Source organism: Paramormyrops kingsleyae, unplaced genomic scaffold (assembly GCF_048594095.1).
Source record: "Paramormyrops kingsleyae isolate MSU_618 unplaced genomic scaffold, PKINGS_0.4 ups218, whole genome shotgun sequence".
Taxonomy (NCBI): domain Eukaryota; kingdom Metazoa; phylum Chordata; class Actinopteri; order Osteoglossiformes; family Mormyridae; genus Paramormyrops; species Paramormyrops kingsleyae.
The window spans coordinates 1-22,550 of record NW_027326156.1 but is presented as its reverse complement, the minus strand read 5'-3'; the positions used below and the strand labels follow the sequence as shown (position 1 = coordinate 22,550).

The following is a 22,550-nucleotide window of genomic DNA, read 5'->3' as shown; positions in this document are numbered from 1 at the left end:
GCAGTTGATGGAGATTTGTGGGATGCACATCCAGGGCACGAAGCTCCTGTTCCACCACATCCCAAAGATGCTCTATTGGGTTGAGATCTGGTGACTGTGGGGGCCATTTTAGTACAGTGAACTCATTGTCATGTTCAATAAACCAATTTGAAATGATTTGAGCTTTGTGACATGGTGCATTATCCTGCTGGAAGTAGCCATCAGAGGATGGGTACATGGTGGTCATAAAGGGATGGACATGGTCAGAAACAATGCTCAGGTAGGCCGTGGCATTTAAACGATGCCCAATTGGCATTAAGGAGCCTAAAGTGTGCCAAGAAAACATCCCCCACACCATTACACCACCACCACCAGCCTGCACAGTGGTAACAAGGCATGATGGATCCATGTTCTCATTCAGTTTACGCCAAATTCTGACTCTACCGTTTGAATGTCTCAACAGAAATCGAGACTCATCAGACCAGGCAACATTTTTCCAGTCTTCAACTGTCCAATTTTGGTGAGCTTGTGCAAATTGTAGCCTCTTTTTCCTATTTGTAGTGGAGATGAGTGGTACCCGGTGGGGTCTTCTGCTGTTGTAGCCCATCCACCTCAAGGTTGTGCATGTTGTGGCTTCACAAATGCTTTGCTGCATACCTCGGTTGTAACGAGTGGTTATTTCAGTCAAAGTTGCTCTTCTATCAGCTTGAATCAGTCGGCCCATTCTCCTCTGACCTCTAGCATCAACAAGGCATTTTCGCCCACAGGACTGCCGCATACTGGATGTTTTTCCCTTTGCACACCATTCTTTGTAAACCCTAGAAATGGTTGTGCGTGAAAATCCCAGTAACTGAGCAGATTGTGAAATACTCAGACCGGCCCGTCTGGCACCAACAACCATGCCACGCTCAAAATTGCTTAAATAACCTTTCTTTCCCATTCTGACATTCAGTTTGGAGTTCAGGAGATTGTCTTGACCAGGACCACACCCCTAAATGCATTGAAGCAACTGCCATGTGATTGGTTGATTAGATAATTGCATTAATGAGAAATTGAACAGGTGTTCCTAATAATCCTTTAGGTGAGTGTATATCATAGCTGACATGAGGACAGAGGATACTAAGCTCAGCTATGATGCAATGTATAATTTAGACATTTTTTAATTACACAAAGAAGTAAGACAAATAAAGGCATTACCATCTAATTTCATTTCAGTAAACTATTAACTGGTTTAGGGCTGCAACAACTAATCGATTTAATCGATTAAAATCGATTATTAAAATAGTTGCCAACTAATTTAATAATCGATTAGTTGGGTCTACGTTATTATACACATAAGTACAGTGGCAACCTCCTAATTTGGGAGCAGTAAGCTAACCAAAGCCGCGGTGGCAGTAAAGTACCATTAAGTTGGATGCCGACCGCCATAAAAGAAAAAAGTAAATGCACATAAACGCCATTTACGCACCTTTTAAATTTACAAAACAGCTTTTACTCACCTTTTTTAAGATCACTAATGTTAATGATATAGTTACCCACCGTTTTTACTGCTGTGCATATAGTTTACCCACCTTAAATTTCTTGTTACCACTACACCACTGCTTCATTTCTTCACGATAGAAATTTATAGTAATATCAAATGTTGTAGTACTCAAGACCAGTTTTTGAAGGTCTCGATCTTGTCTTTGAAGCAGCCGTATTTGTACTCGTTCTTGTCAAGGACTCGGGATTTTATTTCGAGACCATAACTCTTAGAATATTCTTATTAATGAGCCGTTTACTGTCGGATTGGATAACTAATAACGGCAACCAATGGCGTTACTGCCGGCCGCGTTGCCCGCCCCGTCCCTTCACACACGCACATGTGTTTAAATGAACGCAGGGGAAGTCGTGGTTGTCAACACAATCAGCTATTATGGGGCTAGAAATGCGGCTACATACAGTATACCACAACGTGTTTACCCTACCATTCTATTAGGTGGGCGCCCCAAGTTAATTTTATTTAATTTCATTTTCTATATAGCTCCAGATCGCAACAGAAGTCATTTAAGGCTACCTTTCCGATAGAACAGGTTTATATCTTGTCCTTTTATTAAACAAACTAAATAGCCTTATATTATTTATCTTATTTACAGTTCATCACTGTAGTATGCTGAAACAACCGGACACGTTTTAAAACAAAATTTGCCGCCTGCCGTTCACGGGCACCAATCGTCTTATTTGCGTTGCTCAGTAATTTTTAGCGTAAGATCATGCGGAAAAGGCTTTTTCTTCGCAATAAATGTTTACTTTATTTGTCCGTAATAAATGCAGACAGACTCGCTGGCGTGCTCTCTCCCCCTGTCATATATGTGTATCAACATGAAATAACATTAGACAATTATTTAATAATATTCTTAGTAGCAGCAGCGGTAGTCTGTGCTTTTACATTAAAAAACTGGAGTACTGAATACATTATCTAAAGCACCATGCTGGTTGCACTTTATAAAACAAGATTTTGTGTATTTCATTACGTTGATTCAGCTGCTACAAATTATTATTTTTTTTTGTATACTCTTAATGTAGCATACATTTGTTTTTTATGTGAGTTGCTGGAAACAACTTTTGTACAAAGACAGACTGGGTTATTAAAAATTGCTGGAAATCAAATTGTTTTTTTGCCCCCCCCCCCAATCCGATTAATCGAAAAAGTAATCGACAGATTAATCGATTATCAAAATAATCATTAGTTGCAGCCCTAAACTGGTTTACCAATTATCAAGGCATGTGACTGGGGAATCCTTCATGAACCAAGGGCAAAGCAGCAATACAGAGCACACTGGTGTTGTGATCCAGGAGAGCGGACTTTTCCTGTCTGACAGTGGCCTGCTTGGGGGATCTCCAGATGGGACAGTATCTGGTGACTGTATTATTGAGGTCAAGTGTCCATAGTCAGCCAGAACCAAGACAATCCTGCAGGCTGCTGAGAGCAGGGACTTCTTTCTGGCATTGGATGAAGTGTCTGGTTCCCTAACACTAAAACAAAGTCATGACTACTGGCATCAGATCCAGGGCAACATCTACCTGACAAAAGCCAACAGTTGTCACTTACTTGTGTGGACTCCTCTTGACCTTCTCATCCTGCCAGTGCTCAAAGACCCAATGTGGGCTGTTAACATTGACACACTGGAAATATTTTATAAAGACTATTTCCTACCAAGCATTCTGTCAGAGATGTAACTTTAATATATGCACTTGTAAATACCCCCATGTATCAACTATTCTAATTGAAACAAAGTTTGATTTCCAAAAAAATTGCTTGTTGTACTGTTTCTGGATATAAAAATCAACAGTAACCTGGCATTACTTTTTAATAAAGTTTTATTCACGTACTGTCAGTCAGATAATTCATTCAATTTCACGGAGAATGGGTGTTTGTAAATTTGTAAGACATACACACACTTTAAGTATCTTGTTAATATTTTTTTTGAACTGGTATGGGATGTGGTCCAAAATGGAATACAGCTTGAGTCTCTGAATGGAACGTTCCACATGTATCCTCGCACGTGAGATGAGTCTGTTGTTGTTCACTTCCTCTTGTGTGAACTGTCCATTGACAAGGAAAGACGGGATGTTCAGTGACACTCCTTCTGGCAAAATGTCACGAATCGTAAAGCCCTTGTCTGCCACAACCATATCACCTGGCTGTAGATGTTGGAGAATTCCACAGTCAGCTGTTATTGCCTTGTCTGAGGCACTCCCACCATACAGGTTACTGGCAAAGGTAATCACTACATTTGGAGCAACACCAATTAAAGCCTTCAGTGTTGTCCGTCCTTTGTACTGACTGTACAAATGACTTTGTGTGTCAAGCCTTTCTGTGTTTGAGACTGCAACCTCAGTGCAGTCAAGCACTATCCTACAGTTGGGAAAAGGCTTGAAGCAGTCTGGCAGTGATGTTTGATTCTTGGCAGTGGAGGGGATGTTGTTCTCAAACATACCGACATACAAAATGTCATACAGCGCAGAAACGATGGTGGTGAAGATGTTGCTGACAGTTGCAGTGCTGCAATTAAACCTTGTTGCAAGGTCTACGTGGCCACAATTAAGTTTCAGCTTCATTAAAGCAAGGAGCAATTGATCAACTAGAAGAATACTTTGGACAGTCCAATCAGAATGATACTGTAGCTCAAATTTGGTAAGAAGTGCTTCCAAAAACAGGACAGTGGCAGCATCGGGCAATCCAATGAAATACTGTACTTTGTCAGAATCAGAGGAAATTTGACTGAAGGAAAAAGTTTGCTTCTGTTTTTCCAATAGTTTTTTTAGTCTCTCATTCTCTTCTCGAAGCATGTCATTCTCTATTTCAAGAACTGTAAGAGTTTTTGAAGTGCCGGGGGTCTGTCCTTGATCTGTTCCTGCATCCTCACCACCTGCAGGAACCATTGGTTTCTTTTTACGCATATGCCTGAACTGGTCAGGGACTTTGAAATTCTTCTGTTCATTCCATGCAAATCGCGTTGGCCCAGCAGCTTTGCCATCCGGGAAATGCCAACTGCACACTCTAGAGTTGCAGTTTGGAGTGAAGTTCTCACGCCTTTAAAAAAAAAAAAAAAAAACGAAACAGGAAAATCATGATTAGTATTTAAGTTCTCTACAGTGCTTACTATGAAACAGTCACAGTACTAAAACTATATATAGTACAATGGTTAAAAATATGAAGTGTACAGTAATGCTAAACTAATTTAAATAGGTTGTGCAGTAATGTATATGATGCATAATAACAATACTCTTATGAGCTTACGTTAGCTAACCTCTGATTTGCTAATTCTAGCTGGTTGGCATAGATATTGGGTTTTCCATAATGCTTCCTGCTATGAATCCCCTATCATGTTTCGGTTGTCATTTTCTGTGCTACCCAGTTAAGATAAAGCATAAAGTATAAAACAAGCTAAGGTTTTTAACTGGTTTTTCGATAGAACGTAATGAATCGTGAACGAACCATTGAAAAATAACTGCAAGAAACACCCTACAAAACCCAGTTACCCCGTATCAGGGATACGTTTACCGGAGAGTGCTAACGTAACGTTAGCTAGGTTAGCAGCTAATATTGGCACCCGCTGGCGTCGTATATTTAAGAATTGTAACTTACCTTATCAGTCGCAGCCATCTCCTCTTCTCTTTCTCGTCACAGGGAAAGCGGTAAAATGACAACTGACATGTTTTTTTTAATTCTGATCTGTTTAAACAGCACGGGACACAGCACTGCGGCATATTAAACAAGAGCGCCTTTGTGACTTTGGACCCGGAAACAGTTTGGTGACGTCACGACTAAACAAGCGGATATGTAAGACTAGCCTGCTTTAACTATTAAATGTTGAACATTGCCTATTTTGAAAGGCTACAGGTTTTTCTTTATTCTTTACCTGAAAATAAGTCAAACAAAACAGATTTATCCTTTGCGGGTGGGAACGGGGCAAGCCTTATAAGATGGAGGCAGGAGAGGGACAAAATATTTGACAAATTACACAGGTCTACATAAAAAAAAAAATCAGTTGTCAAGGTTTTTTGAATGGTTTTAGGGTATTTTGAGGGTACTGAATTCAAAAATCACATTACTTTTGCTGAATTGGTTCTAGATTTTGAGATAATGGACATCCATGAAAATAATGCATTCCCCAATGCGACTTGTGTGTGATAACAAATGCAATAGCTTTTGGTCTGTCTTTTGACTCTTTAACAGGTAATGAAATGAATGATGAAGCGTTGAAGGAGAGTGAAAATAAAATTAGAGTTAAGTTCACATGTGCATGTTTGCATGTTCATTCATTGCTGTTGTTACTGTGGTGGTGAATATTTACTCAGATCAATTCTGCCAAGTCTTTCCAAAGGAGGGGCATCATGAGAACAGAAATGGTTGAATGCTCATGATAGGGCCATGAAAACTTCAATGAGTTGTGAAGGGTATGTAGGCCACAACTTCCTACAATTACTAACTGTGTCCCAGCACATTGCTCACTACAGTGTGAATGTCATCATTGGATGTATAGGAGTGATGTTGGCTAACTGTTTGCAAAGCCCATAGCACTTCTGCTTTCAGTGTGTTGGTTGAGGAGAATGTACCGAAGGCATTGCTTGTCGTGGGATCCAGAGACACTACCAAAGCGGGTGTAGGCCTATCCATAGGGGTTGTACTTGCAGGACTGGCAAACAACTGAATGGGGACAGTTGTCTGACTTGAGAAAACGCTTGTGCTTCTCTCCCCTGATATGCGAGTCGAAGGCATTAAAGCTCATTGTTGCCAGTTTGATGACTTTTTTTTTTTTTTTTTTTTAACAAAGGTCGCATCGCGCTTCTACACATTAGTCGTCTTTCAACCAGCCACAGTACTTTTTTTCTGAACCATTGACATTAATAACAATTCATAACTAATTAATATTGTATTATTTAATCAAATCATACATAATGTTACGTCACGTGAGCGCTTGGAGCGCAGACAAATAGGCAGGATAATAATTATAGGAATGAAGGCGAAAACACAGAACGACTACACATCAATACGTCAATATATCAATGACCGGACTCGGGAAACAAACGGAAACGCGGACTAAATACAATGAACTAATGACAACAATCAGAAACAGCTGTAAAACACTGGGATTCCACATGAGGTTAACGAGGGGGCGTGGCACACGAGAGGAGCGGATGATCGGGGCATGACACATAACTTTTTCCTGTCACCGTTAGATATTTTACATTTCTTTTTTGTATGATGTTAGACTGTTTACATACTAGTTGTAACTAAAATAATAATATTCTTGCAATTCTGAATGCTTTTCACACATGTTGTGTTAATTAATATCTCCGAAATGAGAGCCAATCTGGCAAAACCAAAGTCATATTCTTAATCAGCACTGTCCGCCGGCCCTCCATTAAAGGAAGGGAACTAAAGGGAAATGGGATGGTTTTGGCACACCAACCCCGTTAAAAAGGATGTTGGGGAAAAAATAGTCCAATTAGCAGGAATAGGTGCAGAAGGTTGTAAGGTTTATTAACAAAAATAATAACGAAACAATAGCCCAAAAAAAACAGTCTCCCGGGAAAACCATCTACACTAAAGAAAACCAAACACAGGTTTAAAATCACAGCCTCACAGCAAGCTGCCCCCCCTTCTCTCTCCTGGCCTTCACCTTTACCACCTCACCTAACTGGAACCTACCACCTGTTCAGGTAAGCATGGGGTGAGCTGTGCAAAGATAAAACACAAAATTAACTCATACCAAACCAAACAAGCCATGGCAGCTATGTTTGACCTCCCACCATGCCTCTGCATTTGGCTGCAGTCTCATAAGGGCTACATAATTACTAACTGGTAATCTTTGATATTCTTCCCCCCCCTAGTATAACTCAAGTAAGCAGCACCCAAACCTGTCTTCACTCTCCCTAATGAGCAGCTGACTTCCCTGCCTTCCCAGCAGCAGCACAACCAACCACCACATACACAGCAAACTCCCCTAGATAAAGAAAATACAAAACAATTATATTTCATAAACAAACCATATAAATAAGGGAATTGAATCCAGTGAAAAGGAAAAAAAAAGTACCCTTTTCACAAGCACCATAAACTTAATACAAAACCGTTCAGATATCGTTGCCACCAAAATCACTGTATACCAGTGTTATTAATTATTTTATATTACACACCTGAGTATTATGCTAAACTGCATCTGGCCCTGCAAGCAGTCCTCCAACTTGCAGTGAAACAATTTATTTTGGGGCTTGGTGGTGTGATTGGCACTCCAGCCACTGTAAAACAATTCACAACTGCTCGATTTAAACAAGAACGATACTCTTCTGCTCTCTCCGGGGGTAGCTCTGCTGCAGCCGCCCGCAGGAAGGCCTTCAGGAGCCCCATCCCTGGATAAGTTAAAGCCATCGGAGAGCTAATAGGGTCAGGCCTGTTGGGGATCAGGGCTTCGTAAACTCCGCGTTTCGGTGGCAGCACTCTCTGAGGTACGCAGACCGGGGAGTGGCCAGGTCTCTGTAGGTGGGTATACCTACTTTTGCTCTGGTCAGTCTGATGGCTCCCATACTCAGGGAGTAGTTGTTCCTTGGTTGCATATAATGAAGGGATTCTGGCCGGTACTGATGAGAGGCAAATCCACAGCTCCTCATCCTTGGCTCTCAGTTTCTCTTTGTTTTTGTTTTGAGAGCGAAAGGCTTGAAAAGCTGAGCTCACACAACTAGGTAGTAGAAAAGGGGAGCAATATTGTAACTGCTCTGACTGAGATGATAGCATATGGATGCTTCTTAGCTGCACCAAGAACTATCCACGGGCCTGTCATTGAAGAGCTTTTTTGTACTACAGTCATCCCTCATTTCAACGAGCTGTTCTCACATTTGCAAAGATAAAAATGGGTCGCTCTCAGGAGCTCAGTGAATTCAAGCTTGGTACCATGATAGGATGCCACCTGTTGTGAAGGCAAGAAGACGGACACTGACGTGGCAAGCTGTAAGTCCTGATTGTTTATGTACTTCTTTCCTTAGGAAGGTCAGAAGTACCCAGGGCAAAGCCCGAGAGCGTGGCTGAAACTCAGGCGGGGAGGCAGGATGATCGGCTTCGGTACAGACGAGGGAGAGGCGAAAAACACGGTCGGGAATCCAGGCAGGCGTCGGGCAATCGGCGTCGGTCCAGAAAGAGGCAGAGGCGAAAAACACAGTCAAGGGTCCAGGCAGTGGTCGGGCGATTGGCGTCGGTCCAGAAAGGGGGCAGGCAGAAACTCGGAGTTTAGGAGATGTAGCAGAGGTCAGAACACAGGGAAACACACACCGGAAAAAACGCTCGAACTCAGGGCAAACCATGAAGATCTTGCACTGATCAGAGAACTGAGTTGCCTGATATAGTGACACCGAAACCGGGGAAAACAAGACACAGCTGGGAGATGAGTGTCTGGAACGGGAGCAACCGGTACGACCAGAACAACTGGTTGACAGGACGCGAACACCTCGGGGAAGCCCTATCGATCGGAACCCCCGGAGGGGCGTGGCTGACACGACGAAGGGGGTTCCTCAGTGCTATCCATGACAGCCACCTGTACCAATAAATCCATTTGTGAAATTTCCTCGCTACTAAATATTCCACGGTCAACTGATAGTGGTATTATAACAAAGTGGATGCAATTGGGAACAACAGCAACTCAGCCACAAAGTGGTAAACGACAGACTGGGGACAAGGTATGCTGAGGCGCACAGTGTGCAGAAGTCGCCAGCTGTCTGCAGAATCAATAGCTACAGACCTCCAAACTACATGTGGCCTTCAGATTAGCTCAAGAACAGTGCATAGAGAACTTCATGGAATGGGTTTCCATGGCTGAGCAGCTTCATCCAAGCCTTACATCACCAAGTGCAATGTAAAGTGTCAGATGCAGTGGTGTAGAGCACATCGTAACTGGATTCTAGAGCAGTGGAAACGTTCTTTGGAGTGGCAAATCACGCTTCTCTGACTGGCAGTCCCATGGATGAGTTTGGGTTTGACAATTGTCAGGAGAATGGTATTTGCCTGACTGCATTATACCAACTGTAAAGTTTGGTGGAGGGGGGATTATGGTGTGGGGTTGTTTTCAGGGGTTGGGCTTGGCCCCTTAGTTCCAGTGAAAGGAACTCTTAATGCTGCAGCAATCAAAGCCATTTTGGATAATTTCATGTTCCCAACTTTGTGGTAACTGTTTGGGAATGACCCCTTCCTATTCCAACATGACTGTGCACCAGTACACAAAGCAAGGTCCATAAGGACCATGAACAAATCTGGTGTGGAGGAACTTGACTGGCCTGCACAGAGCCCTGACCTCAACCCGACAGGACACCTTTGGGATGAATTAAAGCGGAGACTGCGAGCCAGGCCTTCTCGTCCAACATCAGTGCCTGACTGCATAAATTATGTTCTGGAAGAATGGTCAAAAATTCCCATAAACACACTCCTAAACCTTGTGGACAGCCTTCCCATAAGAGTTGAAGCTGTTATAGCTGCATGCATTAAGAATGGGATGTCATTAAATTTCATGTGTGTGTAAAGGCAAGTGTCCCAATATTTTTGGCAATATAGTCTATCTATCTATCTATCTATCTATCTATCTATCTATCTATCTATCTATATATATATCTATCTATCTACCACAAAGCTGATACAACAATAAGGATTCTTTGACTTTACAAGAGCTGGACCCCTAATGTTTGTTTCCATTAATTTTTAATATTGGTTTATTGGGTAAGTGTCTTGATGATCATGGTCATGATGATATGTGACACCTTGAACAGAATGAGAGCAATTGACAAGTAAATGCTAAAACCTTACCCTAAACGTCACTCACTCTTTGCTACAGATTTAGTGATATAAAACAGTAAACAAATTTTTAAACAGATTTTAAAAGTACACAATATACGAAGACAACCTCCTAAAAATTAAGGAAATAAATAAATATAAATTTTAATTTAATTAGTGGAAAATATATGTGTAATTACACGCGCAAACAGCACCGGACTTTTTTGTAGCTGTTTATTTATTTATTTATTTTTGCTATTTATTACTGTGTTTCGGAAACAAATGGCAAATCAATGAGAATGTTGCGGTTGGCTCTTTGCGTAGAAATATATCGTTATATTTTAAGACTTGCTTTTGCTCATCCTTGTCTGCTTCTCTTGATGTTGCTTTATATCCATGACTCCGCAATTCCTTATGAGATCAACATTCATTGCAACGATGTTTTAGGCTATAGCCTCCTATCCAATAGAGGGCGACATAATATCAATGGCTTATATGCGGGGCGCAGGGTAAGCGAATAAGAATTTAAAATTTCAAGCGCGGGCATTGTTGTTGTAACAGTTAAGGTTAGTCAGTAGCGATATCGAATTTCGCATGTTAATATTATTCATTATATATATATTTTTCATTATAAAGCTAGTTTCTCTGGGGTTTTGCTGTTACATAGATCGTGCGTTTCTTGCCACGCTGCATTTCAGTGTTTTAAACAGTAGGTATCATTTTATTATTCATATGAAGTTAATCAGCAAGTTCCGTATGTACTAATTGATTAATAACTATTTTCTTTTGACTAATAGCGAGTAGTGCAGCGCAAATGGCTTCAAAAATTCCGGTGCATGTGGACAACCGTAGTGGAAACGCTGCAAATCGTAAGTAAATCACTAAATGGTCAGCTTTGCGATTGCGTTTGGGCTGTATTATTTACACACTTAAGATGGCAAAATAACCTGATCTGAACTGACAAAAATAGAAATGTCAATGTGTAAACCATGTTATAGGAAGACAGCTGTTTTCGGTAATCTACAAATAATCCCCCCCCCCCCCCGATTCTTCTGCTTTTAAATTTGTAGATGTGTCCAGTAATTTGTTACTGTCTAATCAAAAATACTGCGGTGGAGTATAACGCGGTTTACCCAGTTTATGTATGAGTCGGGAACTACTGACGATATGCTATTAGACCCTGTTATATTCAGATGTTAGAATGTTTTCATTTGTACATGTGTCCTGTCGGTATAACCAGTGTAAATATTGTGGCGAAGGGCGAACCGAGGCATCGCGGGAGCAGAGAAACAGACTCGCTTGCCAGGGAGAACACGCTCTTTATTGGTAGTCCTGAGAAGGACTACAACGTACGGAAGAGGATTAGGGCCACCATGAAAATATTATTTGAATTCTGACTTTAATGTCAGAATTCTGACTTTTTTTTCCTATACTCAGAATTCTGAGATTAACAGAATTCCGTAACATAAGAACATAAGAACTATACAAACGAGAGGAGGCCATTCGGCCCATCGAGCTCGCTTGGGGAGAACTTAACTAATAGCTCAGAGTTGTTAAAATCTTATCTAGCTCTGATTTAAAGGAACCCAAGGATTCAGCTTGCACTACGTTATCAGGAAGACTATTCCATACTCTGACTACACGCTGTGTAAAGAAGTGCTTCCTTAAATCCAGTTTGAAATGTTCTCCCGCTAATTTCCACCTATGGCCACGAGTTCTTGTATTTGAACTAATGCTGAAGTAACTATTCGGTTGAACAGCATCCAAACCTGTTAGAATCTTATAGACCTGGATCATGTCCCCCCTCAGTCTCCTTTGCTTGAGGCTGAACAGATTTAGCTCAAATAACCTTTCCTCGTATGACATTCCTCTAAGACCAGGAATCATTCTTGTGGCCCTACGCTGCACCTTTTCTAAGGCCGCTATGTCCTTTTTAAGATATGGTGACCAAACCTGTACACAATATTCTAGGTGAGGTCTCACCAAGGAATTGTATAATCTTAGCATTACCTCCCTTGACTTAAACTCCACACACCTGGAGATGTACCCCAACATCCTATTGGCCTTTTTTATTGCTTCCCCACACTGGCGAGAATGAGACATGGAAGCATCAACATACACACCAAGGTCTTTCTCATAATCAGCTACCTTTATTTCAGTAGGTCCCATAAAATACCTGTACTTTATATTTCTGCTCCCTACATGGAGTACCTTACATTTGTCTATGTTAAATTTCATCTGCCAGGTGTCAGCCCAGTCACTAATTAAATTAAGATCCCGCTGTAGCTGCTGAGCCGCTAGTTCAGTATCTGCTACACCACCCACCTTGGTGTCATCTGCAAATTTCACCAGTTTACTGTATATATTGGTGTCTATATCATTTATGTAAATTAGGAACAAAAGTGGTCCTAAAATTGAACCCTGCGGTACCCCACTATGAACGCAGGCCCACTGTGACATCGAGCCTCTTATAACTACTCGCTGCTTCCTATCCGTTAACCAGTTATCAATCCAAGTCGCTACAGTTCCTAAAATACCTGTCGCTTTGAGTTTAAGTGAGAGCCTCTTGTGGGGAACAACATCAAAAGCCTTTTGGAAATCTAAATAGATGACATCATAGGCCTTCTTATCATCAACTTCCTGAGTAGCTTCCTCAAAAAACTCCAACAGATTTGTTAAACAGGATCTACCTCTCCTAAATCCATGCTGGCTATCCCTCAAAATGTTATTTGAGTCCAGGTAATCTACCATTTTCTCTTTGATTATAGCCTCCATAACTTTACCAGTTATACAAGTTAGACTGATTGGCCTATAGTTTGACAAATTACTTTTGTAATTTGTAACAACGGGCACCCAACGAGCACCGAAAATACAGGACAAACACAGGGTTGTCAGACGCTGAACTCTAAGATACACACACACACACACATACACACACACGGTGGGAGATTTACGGAAGCTAATTGCACATGAGGATCGGACAGGGTAGGGTACACGCAAGACACTGGCAAACGCGCGCGCGACAATAAGGAATATGACCATTAACGATAACAATGCTGGGACATGCGCCCCGCCGGCGTTACAATATTTTGTTCAGCTAAGACTAGCAGAAAGATTTTTTTTCCATTTTTTAGCTTGTATTATATATTCGTTTCAAACCATAGGTTTTCAGTTGCAGTATAAAAAGAACTATGCGATCTTAATCTGTTTATATAATACCTGTTTAGACGTGTGGATGTTTTGAAAAGTGGGTTCGACAGAATTCAAGCAACTGCTACACCAGCTGACTTTTTTTTCTTCTCTGAAGCAGAAGTTGCCGTTCAAGCTTCAAAACAAAGGAAAATTCAAAACGTTCTTTCAAGGTGGGTGTTGTGTGTCCATTGGTCTGTTGTTATAAAATGAAATTCATAACACCTGAAGTTCTTGTATTTACAGGAAAAAGCCTGCCATGAGGGTCCCCAGAGGGTAGGCCTTCATTCCAGTGAACATCTATGTAGACTTTGGGGGGTACGTTGAATGTTCCTTGAGTAAACCTCTCTTTCTTTGCATAGCTGTGATACAGAGCTGCATGAGCAGAATCTTGCTTTGCAAGCAAGTAATGAAGAGCTTACAAGAATCTTCTCGCAGTCGAAGGTTAGCAATCCTTTACTCGATTAATTCGTTCCGTTTGAATGGTTGGGGTAAAAGGTGGATTTTGTGTCACTGCATCGTGTGTATTTTGGCAGTTATGTTTTGCTGTTTCTGCCTGTTTTTGGTAAATGGTTAAGCTATAGATATTGTATGCATGCTTTCTGGAATAGGTTGTCTGTGATGTGTGTTTTTAAATGCAGGAGCAGGTGATCCAATTAGAACAGCAGTGCACAGCCCTTCATCAGGAGAACAGGGAGATCCGGAAGCAGCTCGACAGTTGCTGTCTGCTGCTGCTTGCTGGGAATGTTGATCCAGGTCAGTGGTCCCCAAACTTTCTCTGCAGGGCCCCCCTTTTCTAGATAGGAACATTATTGAGCCCCCCCATTCAAACTACACAGGTTCAGATTAAAACTTTTATTTCAAATACAACTCCCTTTTCTAATTGAGCTAAACAAATGCAATTACAAAATACAAATGGTGCAATTTCACCACTGTGGGAGAAAAAAGAGCAATTAATTAAAAATAAAAGTCCAGCATAAGCTTGAAATTATGCTAATGCAGATTTAACATTCATGTTAATATTCATTGGCGTACACAAATTAAAGTTTGTCTTACGATTACCGCATTTTGTTTTTAATGATAACTGCAGGTTTCAGCCTATACTATAGCACAAAACAACACTAAATCATACCCATTAATTGATAGTCTCCCTGCACTTCATGTAGAAAATTTTAAACCTCGTTTTTCATGATGTGGTTAGATTTTTTAACCGGCGCTGCAAAACGTCGTCACGCGTCACCATGTCTTATGGTACAAAAACCTTGCAAGAGCAAGACGACTTAAGACAGATTGTACAGCACCTCTCAGCCGGCTGAACAAACTGGAACAGCCTCCGTGACGACACAACTTTGCCCTTATTGGCTGAAGAACGTGATGTTTGTATCCCAGGAAGTTCCAATGCGTTATCTGCTATTTCTCCCGAATATCACGTAAAGCAGTGAGAACTGGTTTTCAGTTAATTTACCTGGTAAAATAAAGTTTAAATAAATGACATAAATGCTCTAATAGTACACGTAAGTTAATGGTTTATTTATTGTTAGTTACTGTAATGTTGCGCTGCTTTATTTGGTTAATCGTCCAGTTTGTGAAGAGATTATTTTAAGGTGGCACATGCCCCTGAGGCTATCCCATTGGTGCGCCTCCCACGCAATACCTCTGCGCCCCCTTAGGGGGGCGCGCCCCCCAGTTTGGGAACCACTGATCCAGGTGATTCACTTGAACTTTGGACTTGCACTTTAATGATGTTTGTAGTGTATTTAAATGAATGGTGAATTACTGTGTACAGCATAGAGCATTATTGACATAGATCAGCTTTACCTTGAAATGTTCCGTTTGAGCTGGGTGTTTTCTCAAAGGAAATTTCATGAGTGAATCCTGCTGTCCCTGTAGGATAAGGAGTTGTAAAAGTTAAATATCAGTTGGCTTTCTCACAGTACTGTCACAGCTGTAATGTTTTTCTTTCAGTTTTGGGTCAGAGAGTTGCAGAAATGACAAAACAGAATGAAGAACAGCAGAAGGATGTCATGGTGAGCCCTTCATAAAGTAATTAGGTTTTCTAAATCCAAGCTATTGTTTGTGACCCATGCATGGCTTCAATCTGTTTTTCTACACAAATACAGGGAGTCACTGGGATCACAAAGCCTATTAAATTAAAAATTCAGGTTAAATACATTGATTCATAATAATGAATACACACACTTCTTTCTGACGCTCGTTAACTTGCACTACCAGTCAAAAGTTTTTGTATGCCACAGGTTTATCCCCCCTGTTCCATTTATTTCATGAACTGCAGATTTTTTAGTGTTAAGCACTGGAAAGTTGAGTGAAGAGAGAGAAATGAAAATATGTCAAAACAAGTTTCCTTTATAATATGGAAAGAGTGTGTAAGAATGTATGTCTGACATCCAATTAACAGGTTGTGTGGTGCTGGCATAGTCAAATTCTACACTGTCCTTTACCTCTTACATTTAACTGTTTCATCCCATGAGCAGTATTTAATGTCCCTTGTAGAAAGAACACCTCAAATTTTCTCTCTGTTATAACTGCTAATCAAAGATGATATTTTCTTGCTAAAATAATAAATAATAATAATAATCGATACTTTATTGATCCCCATGGGGAAATTTTCTTTTTACACCTCCCTCCCTCAAGGACCCGCAGACGTGCTGATGGCTTACAAGCACTGAGCCACACACTGCCCCCCAAATGGTGAACATACTGTAAATTTATTTGCTGGCAAAGAATATTGAGTGTATTTTAGTAAATGTTAAGTGAGTAACATTCAAATGTAGTAAATCTCACTGTGAAACTTTTGACTGGTAGTGTACCTATAAATTTAACTGAGAGAAGATGTCCTTCATAACCTGGACACTGCTTGTAAACTTTGAAGCTTACATTAGTTTATACAAATACTGTATTGTAGAGTTGCAGCCTTTTCATGTCTCACTTCTTGGGGGGTGGGGATTCAGATTTAAATGGAACGTGCAAATGTGAGGGATTGTAAAAATATATATGAAAATGTATAGCTTAATTTTGGCCTGCTGGAATGGTCTGTTTAAATTCTGTATTGCAGAATCTGTATGTGCAGGCCAGTCAATGACTTTAATTGCAGTCTCATTGTATGTGACTGATTATGATTGACTATTTCCCCCACCACCGCCACCTTAAAGAATGCTGCAGCGGATCTGCTTGGAGAGCTGAAGACTTTTGGGAAATTGGCCTCGGGACACAGACAGCAGCTGCAGGTTGGTGAACACTGTGGTCTATTCTGTTGTTGCATCGGCAATGATTTGTGGGAGGCAGTTTTTACAATGTAACTATTGCAGCAGGTGCAGGAGACAATGAGGGTGCTTAAGAGCAGCCAAGAGCAGCACTGTGAGGAGAGGAAGGGCTTTTCTCTGGAAGTGGAGACGATGGAGAGGGCCCTGGAGGATGCCGAAGCTCTGCTGCAGGACATATAACAGCCAGATTGTATCTTTACTTAATCCGTAAGCTTCAGCACAGCATATCTATTATACTGTGCTATGTTGTACCATTATTCAAAGCCAATCTTTCAGTATTCTTGTAAACTACTATACTCCTTGGTCTGGAATATGTGCTGTTTTGCCTCTTTCTTCCTCAGATTAATTTTTTAAATGTTATTGATATAATAAAGTCTTATTTATGCTTTGCATATCCAATTGGGGAGGTATCCTTAAAATAGAACTGGTAGAAAATTGTGTGTATGTATATTAAGGGTCCAACGGATCACAAAGCTTATGTTTTTCAGATTTTGAGTCACGGATTGTCTCATTTTTTTGGATCCGTAAAAAAGACAGCTATGCGTCCATTTATTACTTAAAGAACACTTAAAGCAAGGAAATTTTAACATACCTTTTTCACATGAACACAACTGCTTTGTCTGTATCTTTTCACTGCAACTACATCGTGAGGAAGTCCACGATCATTATTGTTTTATGTTGGGATTGCAATTTACACTATATGGACAAAAGTATTTGGATACACCTCTCAATCATTAAATTGAAGTGTTTCATTCAGACCCATTGCCAAGTGTATAAAATCAAGCACCTAGCCATGCAGTCAGGTTTGCAAACATTTCTGAAAGAATGGGTCATTTTGAGGAGCTCGGTGAATTCAAGTGTGGTACCGTTATAGGATGCCACCTTGGCAAAAAGTTTGTGAAATTTCTTCCTTGCTATATATTCCATGGTCAATTGTAAATGTGTAAAAGTTGCCAACGTTCTGGTGTTAATCACAGCACAACTTAGCGCCTGCAGTTTCATGGAATGGGCTTCCATGGCTGAGCAGCTGCATACAAACCTCACATCACCAAATGCAATGCCAGGAGTCAGATGAAGTAGTGTGAACTTGCTGCCACTGGATGCTGGAGCAGTGGAAATGTGTTCTGTGCAGTGAAGAATCTTGTTTCTCTGTCTGGCAGACTAATGGATGAGTATGGGTTTGGCAGATTCCATTTTAGTTAAATGTGGTTCAGCCGAAAGTTAGTCTTGGGTAGGTAATAGTTAATTTGGTTATTTTAAAAGTTTAATTTCAAAGATTATCTCTGATGCTATCGGATAACTAAAAAAAGTTCCATTTTAACGCAAGTGTTAATTCACTGTTTTGTTGTACTCAGCACTTAATTGTTTTAACTATACGTTAATTAGATCAACTAAAAGTTAAATACGCTATATAAATATACTGGGCTGGGAGTAAAGGATCATAGTGAGTTAGGTAATTATGTGGCCAGCTCAGTGTTGTGTTTGCAAGATGTTTACCGTTCTGGATGTTTGTGTCCAGTCGGACTTCATCTGCGAGCGATGTAAGTTAGTAGACTCGCTCATGGTCAAGGTTCGTGACCTCGAGGAGCAACTGGCTCTCATCCGATGCAAGGAGTTAGAGGAGAGAGGGAGACTGTGTGTATGTCACAAGCAGGGAGGGGGAGAATGAGGAACAGATAGGTCGAGAGCTGGGTGAACGTAGGTCATAGACGTAGAAAAGGGCATACACAGTTCATAGATGCGGCATCACCTGAAGTGACTGTCTAACCGCATTCAGGTGCTTCCAGCTTTAGACACTGGGGAGGCAGGTGGGTGCTTGGGCACCAAGGAGCCCTCTCCCCCCAGGAGGAGGGAGGTTGTGGTAGTAGGGAATTCAATTATTAGAAGTGCAGACAGTTATGTGTGCACCTGGGATAGAGGGTCCCGTATGGTGTCTTGCCTGCCTGGTGCCCAGGTAGGGGACCTTCCGTGCACAGGCTTTTGGCCCCAGCCGGGGTGGATCCAGTCGTCATGGTGCATGTTGGCACCAACGACATAGGCAAGGGCAGGAGGGCTGTTCTGCAGGATAAATTTATAGAAGTTGCAGATAAGCTTAGAATCAGAAAATCCATGGTGGTATTCTCTGGAATACTTCCTGTGGCATGTGCAAGCCAGGCTAAGTTAGCTGAGATAAAGACAATAAATGCGTGGCTAAATAGGTGGTGTAGGAAAGAGGGGTTTAGGTTTATGAGGCACTGGAAGTCCTTCTGGAACAGGTGGGACCTGTTCAAGCCGGATGGGGTGCATCTGAACCAGGGGGGAACCAGTGTATTGGGGAGGCATATGTGTAGAGTAGTTGAGGAATGTTTCAACTAGGGACTGGGGGGGCAGGGAGGTTAAGAATATAGGTTCGGGAGAAACAGAAGCCCCAATTAATACTAAAAGTGGTCACTGTAAAAGGCCTGCGGTCTGTATTTAAACGCTAAGAGTACTAGAAACAAAATTCATGATTTGGAGGCTTCAATTTCATCAGACACTTACGACATTATAGGAATAACAAAAACGTGTTGTGTTTTTTTCTTCCCTGCCAATAAGGAGTCAGGAGCCGCTTGTGTAGATATTCAGATTCAGCCTTTATTGCAACAATGGCGTTACAACCAAGGCCAGACACAAGTGTGTTCGATACTGTTTTACACCAATTTTTATACATTTTCTTATTATGTAACAATACCTTGTCACTTAACCATCATCATTCCCTCAACCATTCACCATCGTTGTTTTCTCCCTTAATCCACACCCCTTTATGATAAGTTTGTCAATCATCTCTTTTACTGCTTGGTGCCTCGGCTGAATATAACGGTGGCGTGACCATCTCTACTTGTTTTTTTTTTTTTTTGAATACCCAGCCGTGAACTTTTGGTGAACTAAGGCAAATACCTTCCTTCAGTAGCAAACCTTGGCAGCTTCTGCTTGTTGCAGATTCTCTGGCTAAAGGGTTAATAAGGTATTTGTCCTTCAACATGGTGATAAGCTGCAGATAAGTACAGATTCATACATTAAAGGCTAACAAAATAGCTAACAGATACAGAAACTTCTAAGCCAATGTAAGGTGCTCATTCATGCTTGGTTTTTCGTCACGTTTGGAGTTCACTGATAAAAATAATAGTACAGAAGCTGTATGGATAAAACTAGATGCTAAAAACTTAAATGACCTAATTGTCGGTGTTTGTTATAGAGCACCTAATGTAGCTGCAGAGGAAACAATGTTATATGACGTTATCAGGATTATAAGTAAAAATTATGTAGTGGTTTTGGGTTTGGATTTTAATTTACCTGGGATACAGTGGGACATAGTCTCTTCTGTAAATGAACTTGAGATGGTGGAAAATTAGTACAGGATTGTTTTTTTACTCAGTTTGTTAATACCCCTACCAGGGGAGAAGCCCTTCTTGATATTGTTTTCTCTAACAACCAGGATAGGATTGGAAAATTAGAGGTTTTAGAAGCACTGGACAGTAGTGGTCATAACATGGTTAAATTTGAGGTTAAGTTTAGTGTCCGAAGAGCAAAGTCCAAAACAAAAGTATACAACATTAGGAAGGCTAACTTTAATGATATGAGACTGAAACTAGAAACTGTAAACTGGATGGAGTGAAATAGCAAAACGGTTGAAGAGGCATGGGAATTTTTTAAAAGCACATTGTTGCAAGTGCAAGAGGACTTTATACCTGTTTCCAGCAAAACTAAATCTAGGAAACTGCAACCAAGGTGGTTTACTAAGGAAAGTAAGAATAAAGTCAGGAGGAAAAGGCCTAATATTTTAATTCCAAAAAAGCTGTAGAAGCTGAAATCGTTCATTTGCAGGATAGTAAGTGCCTTATAATTGAAAATGAAATTGATATAGTAAATGATTTTAATGATTATTTTGCACGGTTGTTCACAGTAGAGAACACAAGTAACTTACCACCATTTAGTAGGAATACAGCATCGTCTATGACCAATATACAGTGGTACCTTGGTTTGTGAGCATAATTATCATCGGTAACATGCTTGTAATCCAAAGCACTCGTATATCAAAGCGAATTTTCCCATAAGAAGTAATGGAAACTCAGAGGATTTGTTCCACAACCAAAAAATATTCATATAAAAATTATTAATGCAAAATATAAAGTAAAAATACATAAAACAAATTAACCTGCACTTTACCTTTGAAAAGAATAGTGGATGGTGTGAGGGAAACGAGAGAGAGAGGAGAAGAGGAGGGTTATTTTGTAGGACGACTCACTATAACTAACGGAATCACCGCTATCTGTTGGCTTGCTGGAATCTTTTTCTTTTGTGCAACTTTAACAAGGAACCTATCCAATGACAGCTGCTTTTGTCTCCTTTTTGATTTCCTGGAAATGTGACATTGCATTGTCTTTAAGCAGATTCATCGCTTGCACTGCTATGCTCTTATCCGGATGGCGCTTTTCTACTAAATTTTGACTATACAAGTGAGGCACACTGACTGATGGGAGACAATTACCCACAATCCCGCAGCGAAAGAGAGAGAAGAACCATCGGTTCAGTTGTGATCACGTAACGCTAGGCAGACAAAGCGTACATATAATACTTGTATTGCAAGACCTCGTTTATCAAGTTAAAATTAATTTTAAATTTGTGCTCGTATTGCAAAACACTCGCAAACCAAATTACTCGCAATCCAAGGTTTTACTGTATGTATAACTGATGTGAGTACAAAGTAAGGCTGATGTGGTACAAAGCCTAGCTAAGCTCAAAATAAATAAATCACAGGTCCCTGATGGCATCTTACCTATAGTTTTAAAAAAGATGAGGGATATTATTAGCCAACCTTTAACTTTACTATTTCAGAAATCCCTATCTGCTGATGTGGTACCTTCTGATTAGAAGCATGCTAATATAACGCCTATATTCAAACAAGGGGATAGAAGTAATACAGCAAACTATAGGCCAATCAGTATAACTTGCATAACTGGAAAAGTCATGGAAGTTATAATCCAAGTGAAAATGGTAGATTACCTAGATTAAAATAACATTCTGAGGGATAGCCAACATGGATTTAGGAGAGGTAGGTCCTGTTTAACTAATTTGCTTGAGTTCTTTGAGGAAGCTACAAGAGAAATTGATCACAAAAAGTTCTATGATGTGATCTACTTAGATTTCCAGAAGGCCTTTGAACTTAAGATCAAAGCTGCAGGGATTTTAGGAACAGCTTGGAAAGAAAACTGGTTAACAGCAGTGGATAGTTATGAGAGGCACAATGTCACAGTGGGCCTGCGTTCATAGTGGGGTACCGCAGGGTTCAATTTTAGGACCACTATTGTTCCTAATTTACATTAATGATATTGGCACCAATACATACTGTCATGATTCGCTCTGTCCGCTCCTGATGTGTGCCATGCCCACCTCGTTACCTCGTGTTCAGCCCTAATTGTGATCGCCTGTGTCCTGTTAAGTCTAGCTTGTCTTTTGTATTTAGTCTGAGTCAGTCTTCCCCAGACTTGTCATTGTATTGTCATGCGCTGTGCTTTGTCCGTCAGTCTGCCTCCATTAAACCCCATTCGTCCTGATTCACGGCTCCGTACGTCTGCTTTCCTGCTCACTTGCCCGCGATCGTGACAGAATGACAAGTCTCAGAAATAAGCTCAGCGCTACTGGGGAAGTCCTCCCCATGGAGGACGAGGTGATTCGGTGGACGAACCAGTTAGATCACCACCCGGATCCCGAAGCCCGCCGGCTGGTAGAAGGCTGTTGGGAGCTCCTAGATAGGAGGTTCCGTACCGGCGAGGAACAGCTGCTCC

The 22,550-nt window shown here is 40.9% G+C and overlaps 2 protein-coding genes across 8 annotated transcripts; one reads left to right on the top strand and one right to left on the bottom strand.

Annotated features, from left to right (window-relative positions):
• Positions 1 to 3,321: 3,321 nt before the first annotated feature.
• Positions 3,322 to 5,274, bottom strand: LOC140587402 (uncharacterized). Its single transcript, XM_072708664.1, has 2 exons — positions 5,111 to 5,274; positions 3,322 to 4,555 (listed from the first exon to the last, which is right to left on the bottom strand). The coding sequence occupies exons 1-2, from the start codon at positions 5,230 to 5,232 to the stop codon at positions 3,367 to 3,369; spliced, it is 1,311 nt and encodes a 436-aa protein (XP_072564765.1). The 5' UTR covers positions 5,233 to 5,274; the 3' UTR covers positions 3,322 to 3,366.
• Positions 5,275 to 10,795: 5,521 nt separating this feature from the next.
• On the top strand, positions 10,796 to 17,145 carry LOC140587403 (uncharacterized). Of its 7 annotated transcripts, none has more exons than XR_011989111.1 (10): positions 10,796 to 10,985; positions 11,074 to 11,145; positions 13,584 to 13,638; positions 13,712 to 13,741; positions 13,828 to 13,909; positions 14,107 to 14,221; positions 15,431 to 15,492; positions 16,118 to 16,174; positions 16,636 to 16,710; positions 16,792 to 16,823. XR_011989111.1 is itself a non-coding variant. In XM_072708669.1 (10 exons), the coding sequence occupies exons 3-10, from the start codon at positions 11,091 to 11,093 to the stop codon at positions 16,924 to 16,926; spliced, it is 606 nt and encodes a 201-aa protein (XP_072564770.1). In that variant the 5' UTR covers positions 10,814 to 10,842; positions 10,944 to 10,985; positions 11,074 to 11,090; the 3' UTR covers positions 16,927 to 17,145. The 7 variants fall into 7 exon arrangements, 6 of the variants coding, with proteins under 6 accessions (XP_072564768.1, XP_072564766.1, XP_072564767.1 ...); XM_072708669.1 differs by lacking the exon at positions 16,118 to 16,174 and having other exon boundaries at positions 10,814 to 10,842; positions 10,944 to 10,985; positions 13,587 to 13,638; positions 16,792 to 17,145; XM_072708668.1 differs by lacking the exon at positions 16,118 to 16,174 and having other exon boundaries at positions 10,820 to 10,842; positions 10,944 to 10,985; positions 16,792 to 17,145.
• Positions 17,146 to 22,550: the final 5,405 nt, after the last annotated feature.

Excerpts from the sequence above, each read along its gene's own strand:
- LOC140587403 (XM_072708665.1), top strand. The coding sequence starts at position 10,871 with ATGTTAATATTATTCATTATATATATATTTTTCATTATAAAGCTAGTT. Across the intron at positions 13,742-13,827 it reads GCCATGAGGGTCCCCAGAGG|CTGTGATACAGAGCTGCATG; the intron begins GTAGGCCTTCAT and ends TTCTTTGCATAG. Across the intron at positions 16,711-16,791 it reads GACACAGACAGCAGCTGCAG|CAGGTGCAGGAGACAATGAG; the intron begins GTTGGTGAACAC and ends TAACTATTGCAG.
- LOC140587402 (XM_072708664.1), bottom strand. The coding sequence starts at position 5,232 with ATGCCGCAGTGCTGTGTCCCGTGCTGTTTAAACAGATCAGAATTAAAA. Across the intron at positions 4,556-5,110 it reads AGATGGCTGCGACTGATAAG|GCGTGAGAACTTCACTCCAA; the intron begins GTAAGTTACAAT and ends TTTTTTTTAAAG.